The sequence below is a fragment of the Stenella coeruleoalba genome, assembly GCF_951394435.1.
Source record: "Stenella coeruleoalba genome assembly, chromosome: 6".
Taxonomy (NCBI): domain Eukaryota; kingdom Metazoa; phylum Chordata; class Mammalia; order Artiodactyla; family Delphinidae; genus Stenella; species Stenella coeruleoalba.
The window spans coordinates 49,596,521-49,611,879 of record NC_137151.1 but is presented as its reverse complement, the minus strand read 5'-3'; the positions used below and the strand labels follow the sequence as shown (position 1 = coordinate 49,611,879).

The window sequence follows — 15,359 nt, the reverse complement described above, 5'->3', positions numbered from 1 at the left end:
TACAGAGAGTTCCCATTATAGCCTATACCCAGTTTCCCTTGTTGTTACCACCCTACAATACCATGGGACATTTGTCACAAATCAATATTGTTACATTATCATTAACTAAACTCCACACTTTATGCAGATTTCTTTTGTTTTCTCCGAATGTCCTTTTTCTCTTCCAGGATGTGAAAGAGGTTTTTAATCTCTCCCAAATTTATTCAAGGGAGAACTTAAGAGATATAAGACTCAGGAGAGTTCAGGGTTAAAAGAGCTTAGTTATTTAACTTGGGAGTTCGTTATAATCCATGTGCTTTTCCTCTTTCCAGCTACGCTATAAAGAAACATTTCAAAAGACCAAGGGGAAATACCACACTGTGAAGGATGCTCTAGACATCGTTTATCATCGCAAAGTCACAGACCACATCAGTAAAGTATGCCCCTATATATTTCTACTTGTGTTGGGCTCAGTAACCCACCATAATTTTTAAAAGTATCCTCCCTTTCCTAAAACTCTCTGGAGACAAATGGACTTTTTTACATTAAATTTGGGTAAGATGTTAAAGCCGTCTTTGTGCTTTTACCACAGATAAAATACAAGGAGAACTACATGAGCCAGCTGGGAATCTGGAGGTCCATCCCTGATCACCCTGAGCATTTCCACCATCGAGCAGTCACTGATGCAGTCAGTGATGTGAGTCTTGAAATCTTCTATTTTTACATATGAATTAATATGTCCATGTGACAACGAAATCAAACACTGCATAAAAACTGATTAAACACTTGACTAAATTTTAGCTCTTGTGTATGGATGTTTAAGTCATAAAGCTCATTGCTAAATAAGTGAGCTTCAACTCAGGAGACAGAAAAATATATTCAAATTTATAAACCTTATTTTTCTTCTAAATGTGTTACATCATAATACATGACTGGAAGCGATATATTTCATGTAAATGATAACCTATTTTTGAGCAACTGAAGAGACAACTTCAGGACAATTAAGCAATTAAGACACATGACAATGCTCATTTAGAAAGAAATTTCAGCTCTTTATATGAAAATACAGCTGCGGAGCTAATGATGTACTCTCTAGGCAAGTATGCCTGTTAAATTTGAATTGCTTTACTTGGTATTAAAATGAAAAATTCCATATGCAATACAGTACACCATAAAGTGAGCAGAAATCAGTATTATTGGAAATGTCTCTTAAATAATTATTTCAATACTTTATTATTCTATATACCTTAGTGATCAGACCTTCTATTTGTTCTACTTGTATCGATGCTAACCTACTGCTATTTGGAGATAGGTACTTAAAACTCTCTGGTGATATTCTTCTCCCAGGTAAAATATAAAGAAGATTTGACCTGGCTTAAAGGCATTGGTTGCTATGCCTTTGATACCCCCGACTTCACTCTGGCTGAAAAGAACAAGACTCTCTACAGCAAGGTATATATCTACTCAAGGGTAACGACCATATCCATGAAATGTACTCCAGTGCCCACAGAGAGAATTAGTACTGAGGAAACAGCTTCGCATATTTCCATCCCTATCCTTGCTTCTAGACTCTAAAGTTGGAGTATATACTACATTATTCACTCTACTCAGGAATTATTTTAGTATTGGCCTCATTGACAATAGTAATCATTTATTTACATCACTCATTTGAATTTGATAAAAGGCCATCTCAGTACAACTCCTCATGGCTCTTCCAGAATTTCCTAATATGTCTCTGGGTGATTTGATATGGAGGCAAATAGCAAGTGAGATTATTTTAATCTACAAACTTGACGTGTGACTTGAAGCAAATAACTTTGTTTTTATGGCCTCATTTTCCTACTTACAAAGTAAAGCAGTTGGATTAGCTTCCTTTGAGTTCTAAAATAGAAGTCAGCAAACTTTTCTGAAAGGTTCCAGATAGTAAATAATTTACCCTTTGTGGATCACATTCATTCTGTCACATATTCTTTGTTACAATCCCTTAGTACTATATAAAAAAGTTTTTTCTTAGTTCATGGGGCTATTTAAAAACAGGAAGTGGTCTAGATGCTAGCATACCCCTGCTCTAAAATATTATGATTATCTGATTCATTACTGGAAAACTACTTCTAATTAACGGACTAAAAACTGCCTTCGAGGGCACATGGAAATACATTCAAAGTAAAATAATAATCACTATAAGTATTGAAACAAAGAAGAAACTGATTTGGGTTTTTGTCCAATATGGAATATAGATCTATTTGACATCCATTCAATGAAAGTATGTATTTGGGGGCTAGTTTTTAAGACATTGAGGTGGGTATACCCTTCATTGCCTTGGGAGCCAGAGTGTGTTCAGTAATTACTTTTTATCTCTATGAATGACTTAATCACAATTGTATACAATAAATGGCATATTTCATTCTTAAGATAATCACAGATGCTATCAAGTAACCATGTTCTATTTTCTCTAGTATAAGTATAAAGAGGTATTTGAAAGGACGAAGTCAGATTTCAAGTATGTTGCTGATTGTCCAATCAACAGGCATTTCAAGTTTGCAACTCAGTTGATGAATGAGGTATGTATGACCTGATCCAATTGAGCCTATTAGCGTCCCTTAAGAAGTCTATAAATGGCGTTTGATTAAAACCCAATACCTAAAATGACAGGAAAGCCATTTTAGTGTTGATTCAAGATTACGCATTGGGAAGGCTCTTATAATATCACTATCTGATGAGCTCTGCCAAAAGCATGAATAAGAACAAAGGAAGGGGCTGTCCAGCGTGGAGTGAGGTCCCCACAGCCAGCACAGCCTCTGCTCGCACTAGCACAGGGCAGCACAGCCCTTTGGGTGACAAGAGCAAAGAGGTAAAGGATTTTGTTGACTGTCAGCTGAACTCCCTTCAACAGGGAGGGTATAGGATTCTGTGTAGAGTTGGAAGACCCAGAAGTTCAAAGTTAACTTAGTATCCCTTACCAGGGCACAGAAATGGCAGCCCTAAGGGGGTAGTTGTGATTCACGCCTTCAAATGTATTGCCATTGTGACTCATACGTTGGTGCAGAGAAGTGTCCATTTGCACTCAGAATATTCCTTTACCTTCTACCCAGTTTTTCCTGGAACTGTCTTTGCAATAGTTTAAGGTAAATTTAGCTTAAAATGATGAAAGAAGCAAGCTATGAATTAATGTATGGATGGAAGGTTTTTACATTTAATTTCCTATCTTTGTATTTTCCACAGATTTACATAAATTCAAAAACAAAGTTAGAAAATTAGTAAAATGTGTCAGAAGATGAAAATGTAGCCAATGGTGTATTTATTTCAATATATAACTCTTTTGTTGTTTATAAATTTGATTTAGTTTATTTTCAGTAGATTTCCAGGTGGGATGACTCTGAAGAATTACTGTTGGTAGGTTCCTAGGAAGACAGTCTTGATATATTTTGTTTCTATTTTTCTAATTCACGAAGGATTTCCAGGTCTCTTTTATAATCAAATAAATTAACTAGCATATTAAAATGTGTCCATGAATATACCTTTTGACTCTCACAGCCTAAAGTAGTAAACCTGTAGCTTGTCAGTGCCTTATTTTAAATACAATTTAAGATGTCATAAAACTTAACGTTGCTAATGACATCATATGTAAAGATGGAACATGTTTAGGTACAAGGTATTTCAATTTTGATGTTATAACTAATCTAGTCCAAGCCCCAGCCTTCTCCAGGCCATCTTCTTTTGCTTAATTCTGTTCACCTCCCTATTTTCATTACCCTGAATAATTTGGGAGCCCACCTCTAGAAAGGACATTTTTCTGGCTCTCTGAAGTATCTTGGGACATTTGTGTATAGCCTTGAAGTTGTTGTACTCTTGCTATAATTTGATATGATGTTTGAGCAGAAAAAATACAGAGCTGATTATGAGCAGCGGAAAGATAAATACCACCTGGTAGTCGATGAGCCTAGACATCTGCTGGCTAAGATCGCAGGCGACCAGATCAGTCAGGTACTGTGATGGGGCCGCCTGGACGGCCAAGCAGGACTGTGCTCCAAGTTTCTCATGAGATGTCGTCCCGTCTGCTGCAAGGATGTCATAGGTTCTGCCTATGATATTGGGATGTTCTGTTCCAAATTATCTGTCTAGCCACCCAAAGAGCCCACGAGCTCTTTGAGTGTGCCAGTCCATGCTCTGTGTCCTCACGTGTGCTGTGGTGAACATGAGATGCACAGCTGGGTCCTCACACCCTTCATCCTTCAGGAGGGCCTGTGTGTAAACTGCAGTTGTAAAGTGCGAATTAAGGTGCAAACGCAGAAACAAAGAAACAAATTAACGGAGGGAAAGAAGACAGAACGCCTTACTGTGTTTTCCTATTTCAATGATGTCACCTTTTCTATAAGGCAATTTTGGTGGGACTGGCTCTATTATTCCCCATTCACAAGGGCTGTGGATGGTCAACTGCAAATATCACGTCACCCTGCTTGGCATTTTAATGCATTTGGTTGTCTTCACCCACACATACACGTGAGAGCACAAAGTGTGTGTGCCTACATCTCTTCACTCAGAGGTGATCAGGATATAGAGCTATGTTCTTTTCCGTCTTCACAAGTCTCTTTTGTGCTTCACCGCTCTTTGCATGAACAGAGAAAATATAAATCTAGTGCCAAGATGCTTCTGAAACAAGGATGTAATGAAATTCTGCGTCCAGATATGTTGACTGCCCTCTACAACACACACATGTGGAGCCAGGTAATGTCTGACGTGATGCGAAGAAGAGATTTAGAAGCCTTGGGGGCATTCACTTCTAGGCTTCCCCTGATTTCCTTCCGTGGCCCCCTGACCAAGCTGGTTTCACATGACAAAGCTGCATAAATATTCACTGCCTGTAAATGAACTCTGGATGTGGCCAAGTGTGGTGCTGTAGCAGCCAACATCTGTAGGTCTTCTGACACTTTTGGAATTCCAAGTAATATTAACTGAGAGTATTTCAAAGTTTTTCAAACTCTTCCAAATTGGTATAACTTTATGTTTTTCAATATTTGCCCCAAAGAAGTAGATTTCTTAGAGATTGAGGATGTTAAGTAAATTTGACAGTATTTAAAAGATGTGACTATTTAATGTTTTCATCTAATGTGTCCATTGCTCAATAATGACTACACTGTACCATTTTGGAGAGATGAGGATGACAGCGCAGCTCTTTGAATATTGTGCATATTCATGGCCCCTCTTGAGTTTGATGCTGAATTTGCTAGGTTATTTCCAGCACATCAGTCCTCACACACCCTTGTTAACAGCACTGCTGATCACCTTGCCTTCCTACAAGGTCAACTGAAGCACACACCACCACCTTCCCGTCATACGCTGGAAGGTAAATTTGAAGCAGCAAGAGACATTGATAATTGCTTAACTACCAGATACGATGTTAATAAAAGGCCATTGTTCCCACACGCAAAGAAAGTTTTTAATCAGGCTTTTGTATTAGCAACTTGTTTTATCACTTTAGTTTGACATCAGATCAACACATGAAATGAGGAGGATGAGGTCTTCCTATGAACATTCTGTTTGCCTGAACTTTCACCTTGGTCCCGATATGATCATCAGATAGTTGTGCATGGAATTTTGCTGTGCTCTCTGTCTGTGCTGCTTGAAACCGCTTATGTGCATGAAAAAAAAAATCATGACTTGAAAATTTCAAAAATGAATGTCTTTAAAAATAACTACTTCAAAGTGTATGTATTCATTTTTTTATCTGTTCCATCTTTGATATGGAAACATACTTAAGAGATCATATATATTCGATGTAGCATAATGTGAGCGAATCATGACTTGCCAGAGTCCAGAGAGCATGGGTCTAGTCCTGGCTCTGAGATTCACTCTATATTTGCCCTTAGCTCATACTCTTAACCTCTCTGGGCCTCAGTTTCCACGTGGATAAATTATATGGAAAATATTTATTATTATTATTATTTGCTCACTCTATTACACTATTGCTATCAAATACAGATTTATATAAACATTTCCAGTTAAGAAAGCATGGCATCATCCTGCACACCTATGGCTTATATAACAATCCTACTCTTTGCCGTGGGACTCTCAAGAGGAAAACTAGAGTCCCTGAAAGCCCTCTCTCCTACTTCAAGTTAACTTGTTCTTCTCCTCTACAATTTAGATCAAGTACAGGAAAAATTATGAAAAAACAAAGGACAAGTTTACCTCAGTTGTGGATACTCCAGAACACCTACGTACTACAAAAGTCAACAAACAAATTAGTGATGTAAGTACAAGAAACACTGAATGGATTTTTGGCCTTGCGGGGGCACTTGCAAATGTGGAGGGGCATTTTAGATGGCCACAATGTTTGGAAAAGTTTTTTTTTTTTTTGGCTGCATTAGGTCTTTGTTGCTGCGCCCGGGCTTTCTCTAGTTGCAGTGAGCGGGGGCTACTCTTCGTTATGGTGTGCGGGCTTCTCACTGCGGTGGCTTCTCTTGTTGTGGAGCACGGGCTCTAGGTGCGCGGGCTTCAGTAGTTGCAGCACATGGGCTCAGTAGTTGTGGCGCGCGGGCTTGTGGGATCTTCCTGGACCAGGGATCGAACCTGTGTCCCCTACGTTTGCAGGCAGATTGTTAACCACTGCCCCACCAGGGAAGTCCCTGTTTGGAAGATTCTACTGCCATTTAGAGGGAGGGAGGCAGGGACAATAAGTGTCCTACTATGCTCAGGACTCTTCTTTTACAGTAAAGAATTGTTCCAACCAAATTGGCAGACACCCCATTGTAGAGGCACTGGAGCCTTAGCAGAAAGCATGAAAGCACCTGTTGAGTTTATGGAATTCTCTTTCCTTTATATACACTCAATGACAACAACAACAATGTTGCCTTTATATGTTTACATTATGTTGCAATGTCAATTGAGATACATAAAGTTGTCTCTTTCTGCCTTTTCATCTCCTTCAGATACTGTATAAGTTGGAATACAACAAGGCCAGACCCAGAGGCTACACCACAATCCACGACACCCCCATGTTGCTGCATGTCCAAAAGGTCAAAGATGAAGTCAGTGATGTAAGTTACTAGGACGGCTTTGCAGCCCCTCTCACTTTGGCCTCTTTGTAATGTGCTATAACAAACCCAGGTCCACTTATCTATTCCTGTGTAACAATCACTCTAAATGTAGTGGTTTGAGACAGGAGTCATGCTTTTTTGGCTCACAGTTCTGTGAGCTGAGTGGGCACAGTTGAGTGGATGCTCTACCCCACGCGCTACAGCTCAGGCAGGAAGGCTCACTCCCAGAGCTGGCGCCCGATCACGGCTGGGCTGGGAGCTCAGCCATTGTATAGACAGGAGCCCCTGTATGTGGCCTTTCCATGTGGTTTGGCCGTCTCACGGCAGAGTGGATGGGTTCTAAGAGGCTAGAGTAGAAGCTTCCAGACCAGTCTGAAAAATGCAGTGTGCCATAAACTCTATTAATACTCTCTAAGTTTTGTCTTGGCTAAGAGGAAAGGGTAGCCATTAAGTTCTAATACTCTGAATTTGAGGAGAAATTATATTCATATATTTTCATATATATAGCTAGATTCTATGGTGGAAAACTATCATAATATTGGTTAAAAATATATATATATAAATATATATATAAATATATATATATATATTTTTTTTTTTTCCCGGTACACGGGCCTCTCACTGTTGTGGCCTCTCCCATTGCGGAGCACAGGCTCCGGACGCACAGGCTCAGTGGCCATGGCTCACGGGCCCAGCCGCTCCGCGGCATGTGGGATCTTCCTGGACTGGGGCACGAACCCGTGTCCCCTGCATCGGCAGGCGGACTCTCAACCACTGCGCCACCAGGGAGGCCCTTAGATTAAATATTTTAATGGCTATATGGGCACCATAAAGAATAATGAAGGCAACTGTGGAATCCCTACCCCAAAGCCTTGACTGAGGCTGGCGCTCAGGAATTCTTTGGTAGCTAAACAAATGGGTTCACACTATTGACTCTAAGTTGCTAAGAAAAATGCTAAATACACCAGTGCACTGTTTATGAAGGCAGAAATGTATAAATCATTTAAAAAACATTTTTTATATTTTTTATGTTAAAATAAATTTTGACACTTTGGACATAAACGTCGGGTATTCATAAACATCTATAAGGTAGATCCCTTATGTGGAGCAGCCCATTCCCTCTCAGTGTAGAAAGATGAAGCAATTCTATATCCACTTCCCTAAATTTCTGATTGTAACAATAACCTGAGATGTTGATGAAAAATATGAATTTCCAAGTCAGTCCCCCAAAGCTACTGATTTACTACATCTATGGTGAAGCACAGAAAATGGTGATTTTTATGACCAGGCAAGTTTAGTAAGCGCTACTATGGCTTCCGTAGAACAGTTTTACTCAGTCACAGTAAGACCTAAGATCCTTCCCCAATAACTAGTGAGAAGTCCCAGGTGGAGTCCCAGGGCCCTGAAATTTAAAAGGAGCAAAAGTGGGTGAAGCTAGAAATTCCAGGCTAGACATGAAAATATGACCAGTTGGGCTCAAAGAGGCTAAACCTTCCCTTTTCTCCCCCTCCCATTCAAACCCACACATGCCCAAACTTACCAGCGATGGCTCTAGCAATGACAGTAGTGACGACAGCATTCATCCATCAGTTCATTCATTCATCAAATATTTATTGGGTTCCTAAGTGCCTGATGCTAGGAATGAGGTGATGAATGATACACAATCTTTGCCCGCAAGGGATTCAGCTCAATGGAAAGAATAGACAGATAAATAATTATAACACGACATGATAGCAGCTACAACTGTAGGGACATGGAAGAAGGGCAAGCCTGATCTCCCATCTGGGTGAGCCAATGGGGGAAGGCTTCTCTTCCATCAACAGTTTTCAAGATGTCCTGAACTCAGGAGTTTCTGATTTGGGGACAGGAAAACACACATGGATAGCTGTCCAGCTGCCCCTTTCAGCACAAGCTCAGAGGACATAAGTTCTATGGTGACACTGGTGAACATACACAATGTGTCCTGGGGAGTTGGTTTTAAGATCTGAGACAGGATGGTGCGTGTCACATAGCTGCACGGCTGCATCCCTTCTTCACAACAGACCGATTCAGTCTTAAGGAGTATCATGTACTATATTATGGTTTTAATTTCTTGTTTTTTAAGATACTTGTGGGCTGCTATAAAAAAAAAAAAATTGACCTGTGTTTCCTCCCACAGCTGAAATACAAAGAAGTTTACCAGAGAACTAAGTCCAACTGTACCATTGAGCCTGATGCTGTTCATATCAAAGCAGCCAAGGATGCCTACAAAGTCAACACCAATGTAAGTTCCAGAAACGTCCCCAAGCCTAAGAGGGGTTCATCAGCTTCTGTAGGGCACATGGCCTCTTTTGACATCTTTTCAAGTGATTGAGTTCTAATGAGTCCAGATCAAGGGTTGGACCCCAGAGCATGAGTGATAACACTGACCCCTAAATGCTGCCCATGGTTCTTACAGAGGACAGTGGGGAAGAGCAAGGACGGCCCACGGTTGTTATATCCCCTCAGCCTCCATGTTAGGATGCTGAAAAATGGGGGATTTAATTCTGAAATGAAGGTTACATTTTCGACAGTGTCTCCGGTCTCCATGTTCTTCTCCTGCCACAAACTCTAGAGCCTACTTCTCCTGAAAAAAAAAAAAAAAAAGAGAACACTTGAGCTGCTTGGTGCTGTCAGGAGTTGGCCTAGACCTTCCTCCTGTTCACATCTCCCTACGCTGACTCATTTCTTTGTGATGGGGCATCTTAAAGCCTCAACCACAGAAACATTTTTGTGCATTTAAATGAGTATCGACTTCTTAAAATATATATAAATGGTTATATAATGAAATATTGTAAAACCCAACTAGTGCCTACTAGTGCTACAGAGAACTTATATTTATTAGGGCCAGCAAACTGAAATGCCCTTAGGGACTGGCAGGTATCGTGCAGGTGTCCTGGGGATGGACAGAGGGATGGGTAGCAGGATTGATGTGGGACGAAGCAAATGCAGTAAAATGTACGTTGTAGAATCTAGGTGCTGGGTGTATGGGTATTCTCTGTAAGATTCATGCAACTCCTCATGCATCTGAAAATTTTCACAATAGAATGGGGAAAAGTTGGATCACTTTTTAACTTATAAAACATGTTTATCTTATTGCATACCAATTATACCTTGACCAAAAAAAGGAGAAAGAAAAAGAGTAAGGAAAGAAATGTGCCTCATGATGAGGGCTCTTCCCAAGGACACTCACTTCTGTGCCTCAGGTTCAGCCCAAGGCAGCCAGTTCTCCAGCTCAGATGCAAGTCTAGCAAGTCCACAAGCACCTCTGATGCCTGGCTGCCCAGGTTTGAAACCCAGCTCCACTGTTCACTAGCTGTCTCACCTGGGCAGCTTACTTAGCCCTTCTAGGCAGTTCCTCAGCTGCTGATTTTATATAGTTGTGGTAAAGAGTAAATGAGTTAATATCTATATATATATATAAAGCACTTTGAAAAGTGCCTGGAATGAAATAAATACTGCAAATGTTTAATACTTTTTTAAAAAGTCTGAATTTAGTTAGAAATTAAAAGTACTTGACTCTGAAAATGATTAGACTGCACTGGCAGAGTGAGTTTGAAGAATTGTTTCGCCAGGAGCCTTTAAAAATTTTAGCCCCTATTTTGAGGCCAAAGGGTCCCACAAGAGGACAACTTGAGTGGCCAACTAGTTGCATCCATTGTACAGAAATTTTACTTGAGGCTCTCTCTTACATAAAGAACCATGACTGGTTACATGTTAACATGCAAGATGAGTCCCTCTGTGCAACATGTGTGGTTGTGAATTCAGGCCACTGAATGAAGTGACTTGTTTTTGTCTTGTTAAAAACAGCTGGATTACAAGAAGCAGTATGAAGCCAACAAAGCCCACTGGAGATGGACCCCTGACCGACCGGACTTCATCCAGGCCGCCAAGTCATCCCTACAGCAAAGCGATGTGAGATAAGAGAGGCAGTCAGAACTGCATGACATACCTGAGACAGAAAAATTTATCTTTATTCATAATAACCACTGTCACAGGTGTTAACCCTAGCTCATTTGAGATCCAAGAAGGACAGGAGGGTTGTAAGGTGTGGAAGGCAAGCTCAGGAAGCAGACCTGGCCACAGAGCCTGGTCTCCCATGGCTGGGCCCAAACACTAACGGCTCAGAGTCCTGAGGGAGGCAGGGGAGGGCCAGGAGGGCTTTATCCTGGCCTCGGGGCTGGAAAGGAGGAGCCCAGCTTTCAGTGGGCCCAGCAGGAAGCCCCTGCCCCCATCCTGGTAGCAAATCCCCATAGTGCCCTTAAGAAGAGGACTCCCTACAAATTCAACCAAATACCGGCTTCCTCCTGTGCCTGTCACCCTTTCCCATCTTCCTCTGTCTTTCTTCTCTTACAGTTTGAATACAAGCTGGACCGGGAGTTCCTCAAAGGTTGCAAGCTTTCTGTCACTGATGATAAAGACATGGTGCTGGCCCTGAAGAATTCTATAATAGAAAGTGATGTAAGTATTCAGTCCCTTCCAAGAGGCCTAACCTCACTCAGGGCTGTCTTCTGCAGCCCAGTGCCCAGGGGCCCGCAGCACAGAGGAGGCTGCTGCCCACGTCGACACCAGTGACTTGGCAGAGCAGAGCAGCAGCAGTGGGAAGCTGTTACAGCCAGGTGGCCGCTCCTGATCTATACTGCACCTCAGGAAAATCCACACGCCGCAGTGGGGACTCTGAAGGCCTGTTTGGACTCTATAAGGAAACGTATTCATTTCTGTGGGGTCATACGCTTCCTATGCTTCCTGTGTTTCCTCATCTGGAAAGGAGGAATGATAATGCCTCCCAGGGTTTGCGGGAGGGTCCAATGACATATTTAAAAGTGCTGTGAACTAACGCTGTATGTATAAAGATTCATCGTAAGATTCATTCTGATTGTTATTAAATCCTCAACTTGCATGAGATAAAGAAAATCCTTTTTCGATATTTCCCAAGATTTCCAAACATGAGGTCTTTTACTGAGTTTAATGATTCTACTCTGTCAATGATGCTATTCTCCCAGCTCTATTTAGTAACTTGGGAGCTTAATAAAAATATGCAGGAGAGTCAGAGGAGCTGAAGAAATGCTTTTTTCATCCCTGCAGCTGAAATACAAACAGAAACATGTCAAGGAAAGAGGAAGCTACCATGCCGTGCCCGATACGCCTCAGATCCTCCTGGCAAAGACAGTCAGCAATCTGGTGTCCGAGGTAACCCTCCAGCACCCCACAGGCTTGCCTTCCGTCTTGGGCTGATGCCCCAGGCAGGCATTTAAACAAGCTCTCTGTGCTTTCCCTCAGAACAAGTACAAGCAGCATGTGAAGAAGCACTTGGCTCAGGGCTCATACACAACACTGCCGGAGACCCGGGACACTGTTCATGTCAAGGAAGTGACCAGGAACGTCAGTGATGTAAGTGACCAGCCCCAGGACTCTTGGCAGCAGCAGTGGCACTTTACCTTAGAATCCAGCAAAAGACTGTAAGCGACATTTTTGCTTACACTTTCCTTTGCGTTACTTCACTCTTACCATCAGTACCTATATGTGAATTTTGAACGCTGGTTTAAAAGACAACTCAATATTTATTGGCTTTCCAATTACGGCAACTGTGGCAGATGTGGGTTTGGCCATAGAATGTATTATCTAGCAATATAAGATGTCACTAACCTAGTGGTAATAAAGGGAGGGAGCATTGATGGTAAAGATCAGCCTCTCCCATCATCTCCCCTCTCCTTAAACTGCTGAACAATTTTAGAGAAGTAAAGTCACCTCTTTGTATCTCAGTAATCTCTGCCCACTACATCCTTACAGATAATGCTTTAATAATCATGGTATTATATTTTATGAGCCCTGTGTGGTTCCATTTATTTTAAAAAGGTAGAAATGGTCAATGAAAGAGTTTAATTTGCTTGTCATCAGTTCTCCAAAGATTGGTGTGTGGTTTAATGACAGGTTCCAGGACAGAAATGACAGGGAAGAACTAGAGTATATATCAGAGACCCCAGTTCCAAAATGACACCAAAATGGAGAGCCACGGATTTTCCTCGAGATCTTCTCATAGTTCTTCAAGTAAAACAATTCTGTTCCTAGCTTCCTCTGCTCACATAAGTAATTCTGGCTCTTTTTAGACAAATTACAAGAAGAAGTTTGTCAAGGAGAAAGGAAAATCCAACTACTCCATCATGCTGGAGCCCCCAGAGGTGAAACACGCTATGGAGGTGGCCAAGAAGCAGAGTAATGTAAGTTTCTCCTCTCGCTCTCGGGGGGCCACTTGAGCTGGTGGATCCCACATCGGTATATGCTGGGCTGGGTCCAGTGAGTGGTCACCCTAATTTCTATATCTGGTGGTCTAAAAAATACGGTAGTGGGGTTGATTTGGTTTTAATAAAAGGTTCCTTTCAGAAAGATAGCGTATCTCTCAAGTGAGCAAATGTTTTCTTTTTCCAAATAAAGGTCGCTTACAAAAAAGATGCTAAAGAAAACCTGCATTACACAACAGTGGCCGATCGGCCAGACATCAAGAAGGCCACGCAGGCAGCCAAACAGGCCAGCGAGGTAAGGGTGTGTTTAGAAGGCACCCAGTCCCAAGTGGTCACTGCAAACAAGTAGTTGGTGGTCACTGGCCACCTAGAACGTGGTGCCCATTCTGGTTTTCTTTGATGCAGGTGGAGTACAGAGCCAAGCACCGTAAGGAAGGCAGCCACGGGCTAAGCATGCTTGGGCGTCCAGACATTGAAATGGCCAAGAAGGCAGCCAAGCTGAGCAGCCAGGTAACACAGATGGGCGAGCAGCAGCTCTGATGTGAGGGGATGTTTAAAGACCTTGCAGGAAGAAGCGATTCCCAGAATGAAAGTGCGGTATCAGCAACCAGAGAGAGACTGCAGCACTCCAGAGCTTTGAAAATGATATCACGAAAAGCTTTGAAAAGTTATATCAGATGCAGTCACTTTTAGTTTTTCATTCAGCAAACATATATTGAATGCCTGGACTAGTAACTAGAGGCAGTAGATGTCCTCAGACTATATGTCTATGGCTAAATAATTACAGTTTGGGGTTGTAAGTGTTTGATCGAGGTATGTACAGGGGAGCTGAGGGGGAATGCCTAATTCTAGCAGATTTCATATTATTGAGTAGATGGACTTAGAAATGCGTCCAAACTTGATTGCCCCATTACCTAATTTCCCTTGTGAGACCAGTTATCTAGAATACTCTTGAGTTATGACAAGTTTTCAGACTTTAGATCAGAGACCCCATGATCAACCACCAGATCTTTCAGAGAGCAAGTTTTAGTCCCAAAAGATGAGCTCAGAAATATCTTATCTCTTCTCCAATTCAAAGATCCTACCTTCTTTTCATTGTCTGTTTTCTCAAGTATTTGTTTGAAGAAATACGTTTAGGATACCTTTGGTGGTTGTATGTATGACTTTCAGCAATGCCAAACGTGGGATCCCAATCTTTTGGAAGATACAAATAACATCAAGTGACAATACAGGAGGGAATTATGAGGAGACAAAAAGTTCAGATGACTGATGACAAGCAAATACTATTTTTAAAAAGTTTTTTAATTTAAAACTCCTATGCTGTATTTTTATTATACGTTAATGGAATTGTATAAGTACTCGAAAACAAGATATGAAATCACCAGCAAGAAACAGTGGAATCTCTAAGAATAATGAAATGTAACATGAACTTTTCAGTGTAAAAATTTTTAATATGTTTTTAAATCTCCAAGGTCATACCATTAGCAAGTTAAAAACAAGTTGAAATTTTGAAGACTTTGCTGGTTTTACAAATAGAGAGGCCTGTATTTCTTTTTCTTTTTTTTTTTTTTTTTTTTGCGGTACGCAGGCCTCTCACTGTTGTGGCCTCTCCCGTTGCGGAGCACAGGCTCCGGACGTGCAGGCTCAGCGTCCATGGCTCACGGGCCCAGCCGCTCCACAGCTTGTGGGATCTTCCCGGACCGGGCAACGAACCCATGTCCCCTGCATCGGCAGGCAGACTCTCAACCACTGCGCCACCAGGGGAACCCAAGAAAGACCTGTATTTCTAACCCCAAGTGAATCCTATGATGTGGAGAATGAGTCCCAACCAGATCGTTTTATGAGCTCCCTTTCCTGGGTTTACTTCCTGGGAAAGGCTTGTCTCAGGATTGACAGCTTCATGGTGCGGCCCCTGGTCCAAGGAGACTTCCCCTCTGGGTGGGCCCCCCGTTCTGACTTTGCTGTCTTGCTGGTACTCTAGGCGGAATACGTCAAAGGCCAAAGGAGAGGGTACGGGCACGGCGCCGCATCTTATGACACCCCTATGATGAGGCAGCTTAAGAAAACTAATGTGCTCATCAGTGAT

At 41.7% G+C, this 15,359-nt stretch overlaps 1 protein-coding gene across 1 annotated transcript in view; it reads left to right on the top strand.

Moving 5' to 3' along the window:
- Positions 1-15,359, top strand: part of NEB (nebulin) — a gene marked incomplete at its 5' end in the record, with an annotated part of 219,214 nt that overhangs the window by 173,110 nt on the left and 30,745 nt on the right. Inside the window, 16 exons of the mRNA XM_079925461.1 lie at positions 312-416; positions 572-676; positions 1,327-1,431; positions 2,436-2,540; positions 3,859-3,963; positions 6,125-6,229; positions 6,909-7,016; positions 9,175-9,279; positions 10,845-10,949; positions 11,391-11,495; positions 12,120-12,224; positions 12,315-12,425; positions 13,142-13,252; positions 13,467-13,568; positions 13,679-13,783; positions 15,255-15,359. Coding sequence (XP_079781587.1) covers positions 312-416; positions 572-676; positions 1,327-1,431; positions 2,436-2,540; positions 3,859-3,963; positions 6,125-6,229; positions 6,909-7,016; positions 9,175-9,279; positions 10,845-10,949; positions 11,391-11,495; positions 12,120-12,224; positions 12,315-12,425; positions 13,142-13,252; positions 13,467-13,568; positions 13,679-13,783; positions 15,255-15,359 — 1,692 coding nt within the window. The remainder of the gene's footprint in view (positions 1-311; positions 417-571; positions 677-1,326; positions 1,432-2,435; positions 2,541-3,858; positions 3,964-6,124; positions 6,230-6,908; positions 7,017-9,174; positions 9,280-10,844; positions 10,950-11,390; positions 11,496-12,119; positions 12,225-12,314; positions 12,426-13,141; positions 13,253-13,466; positions 13,569-13,678; positions 13,784-15,254) is intronic.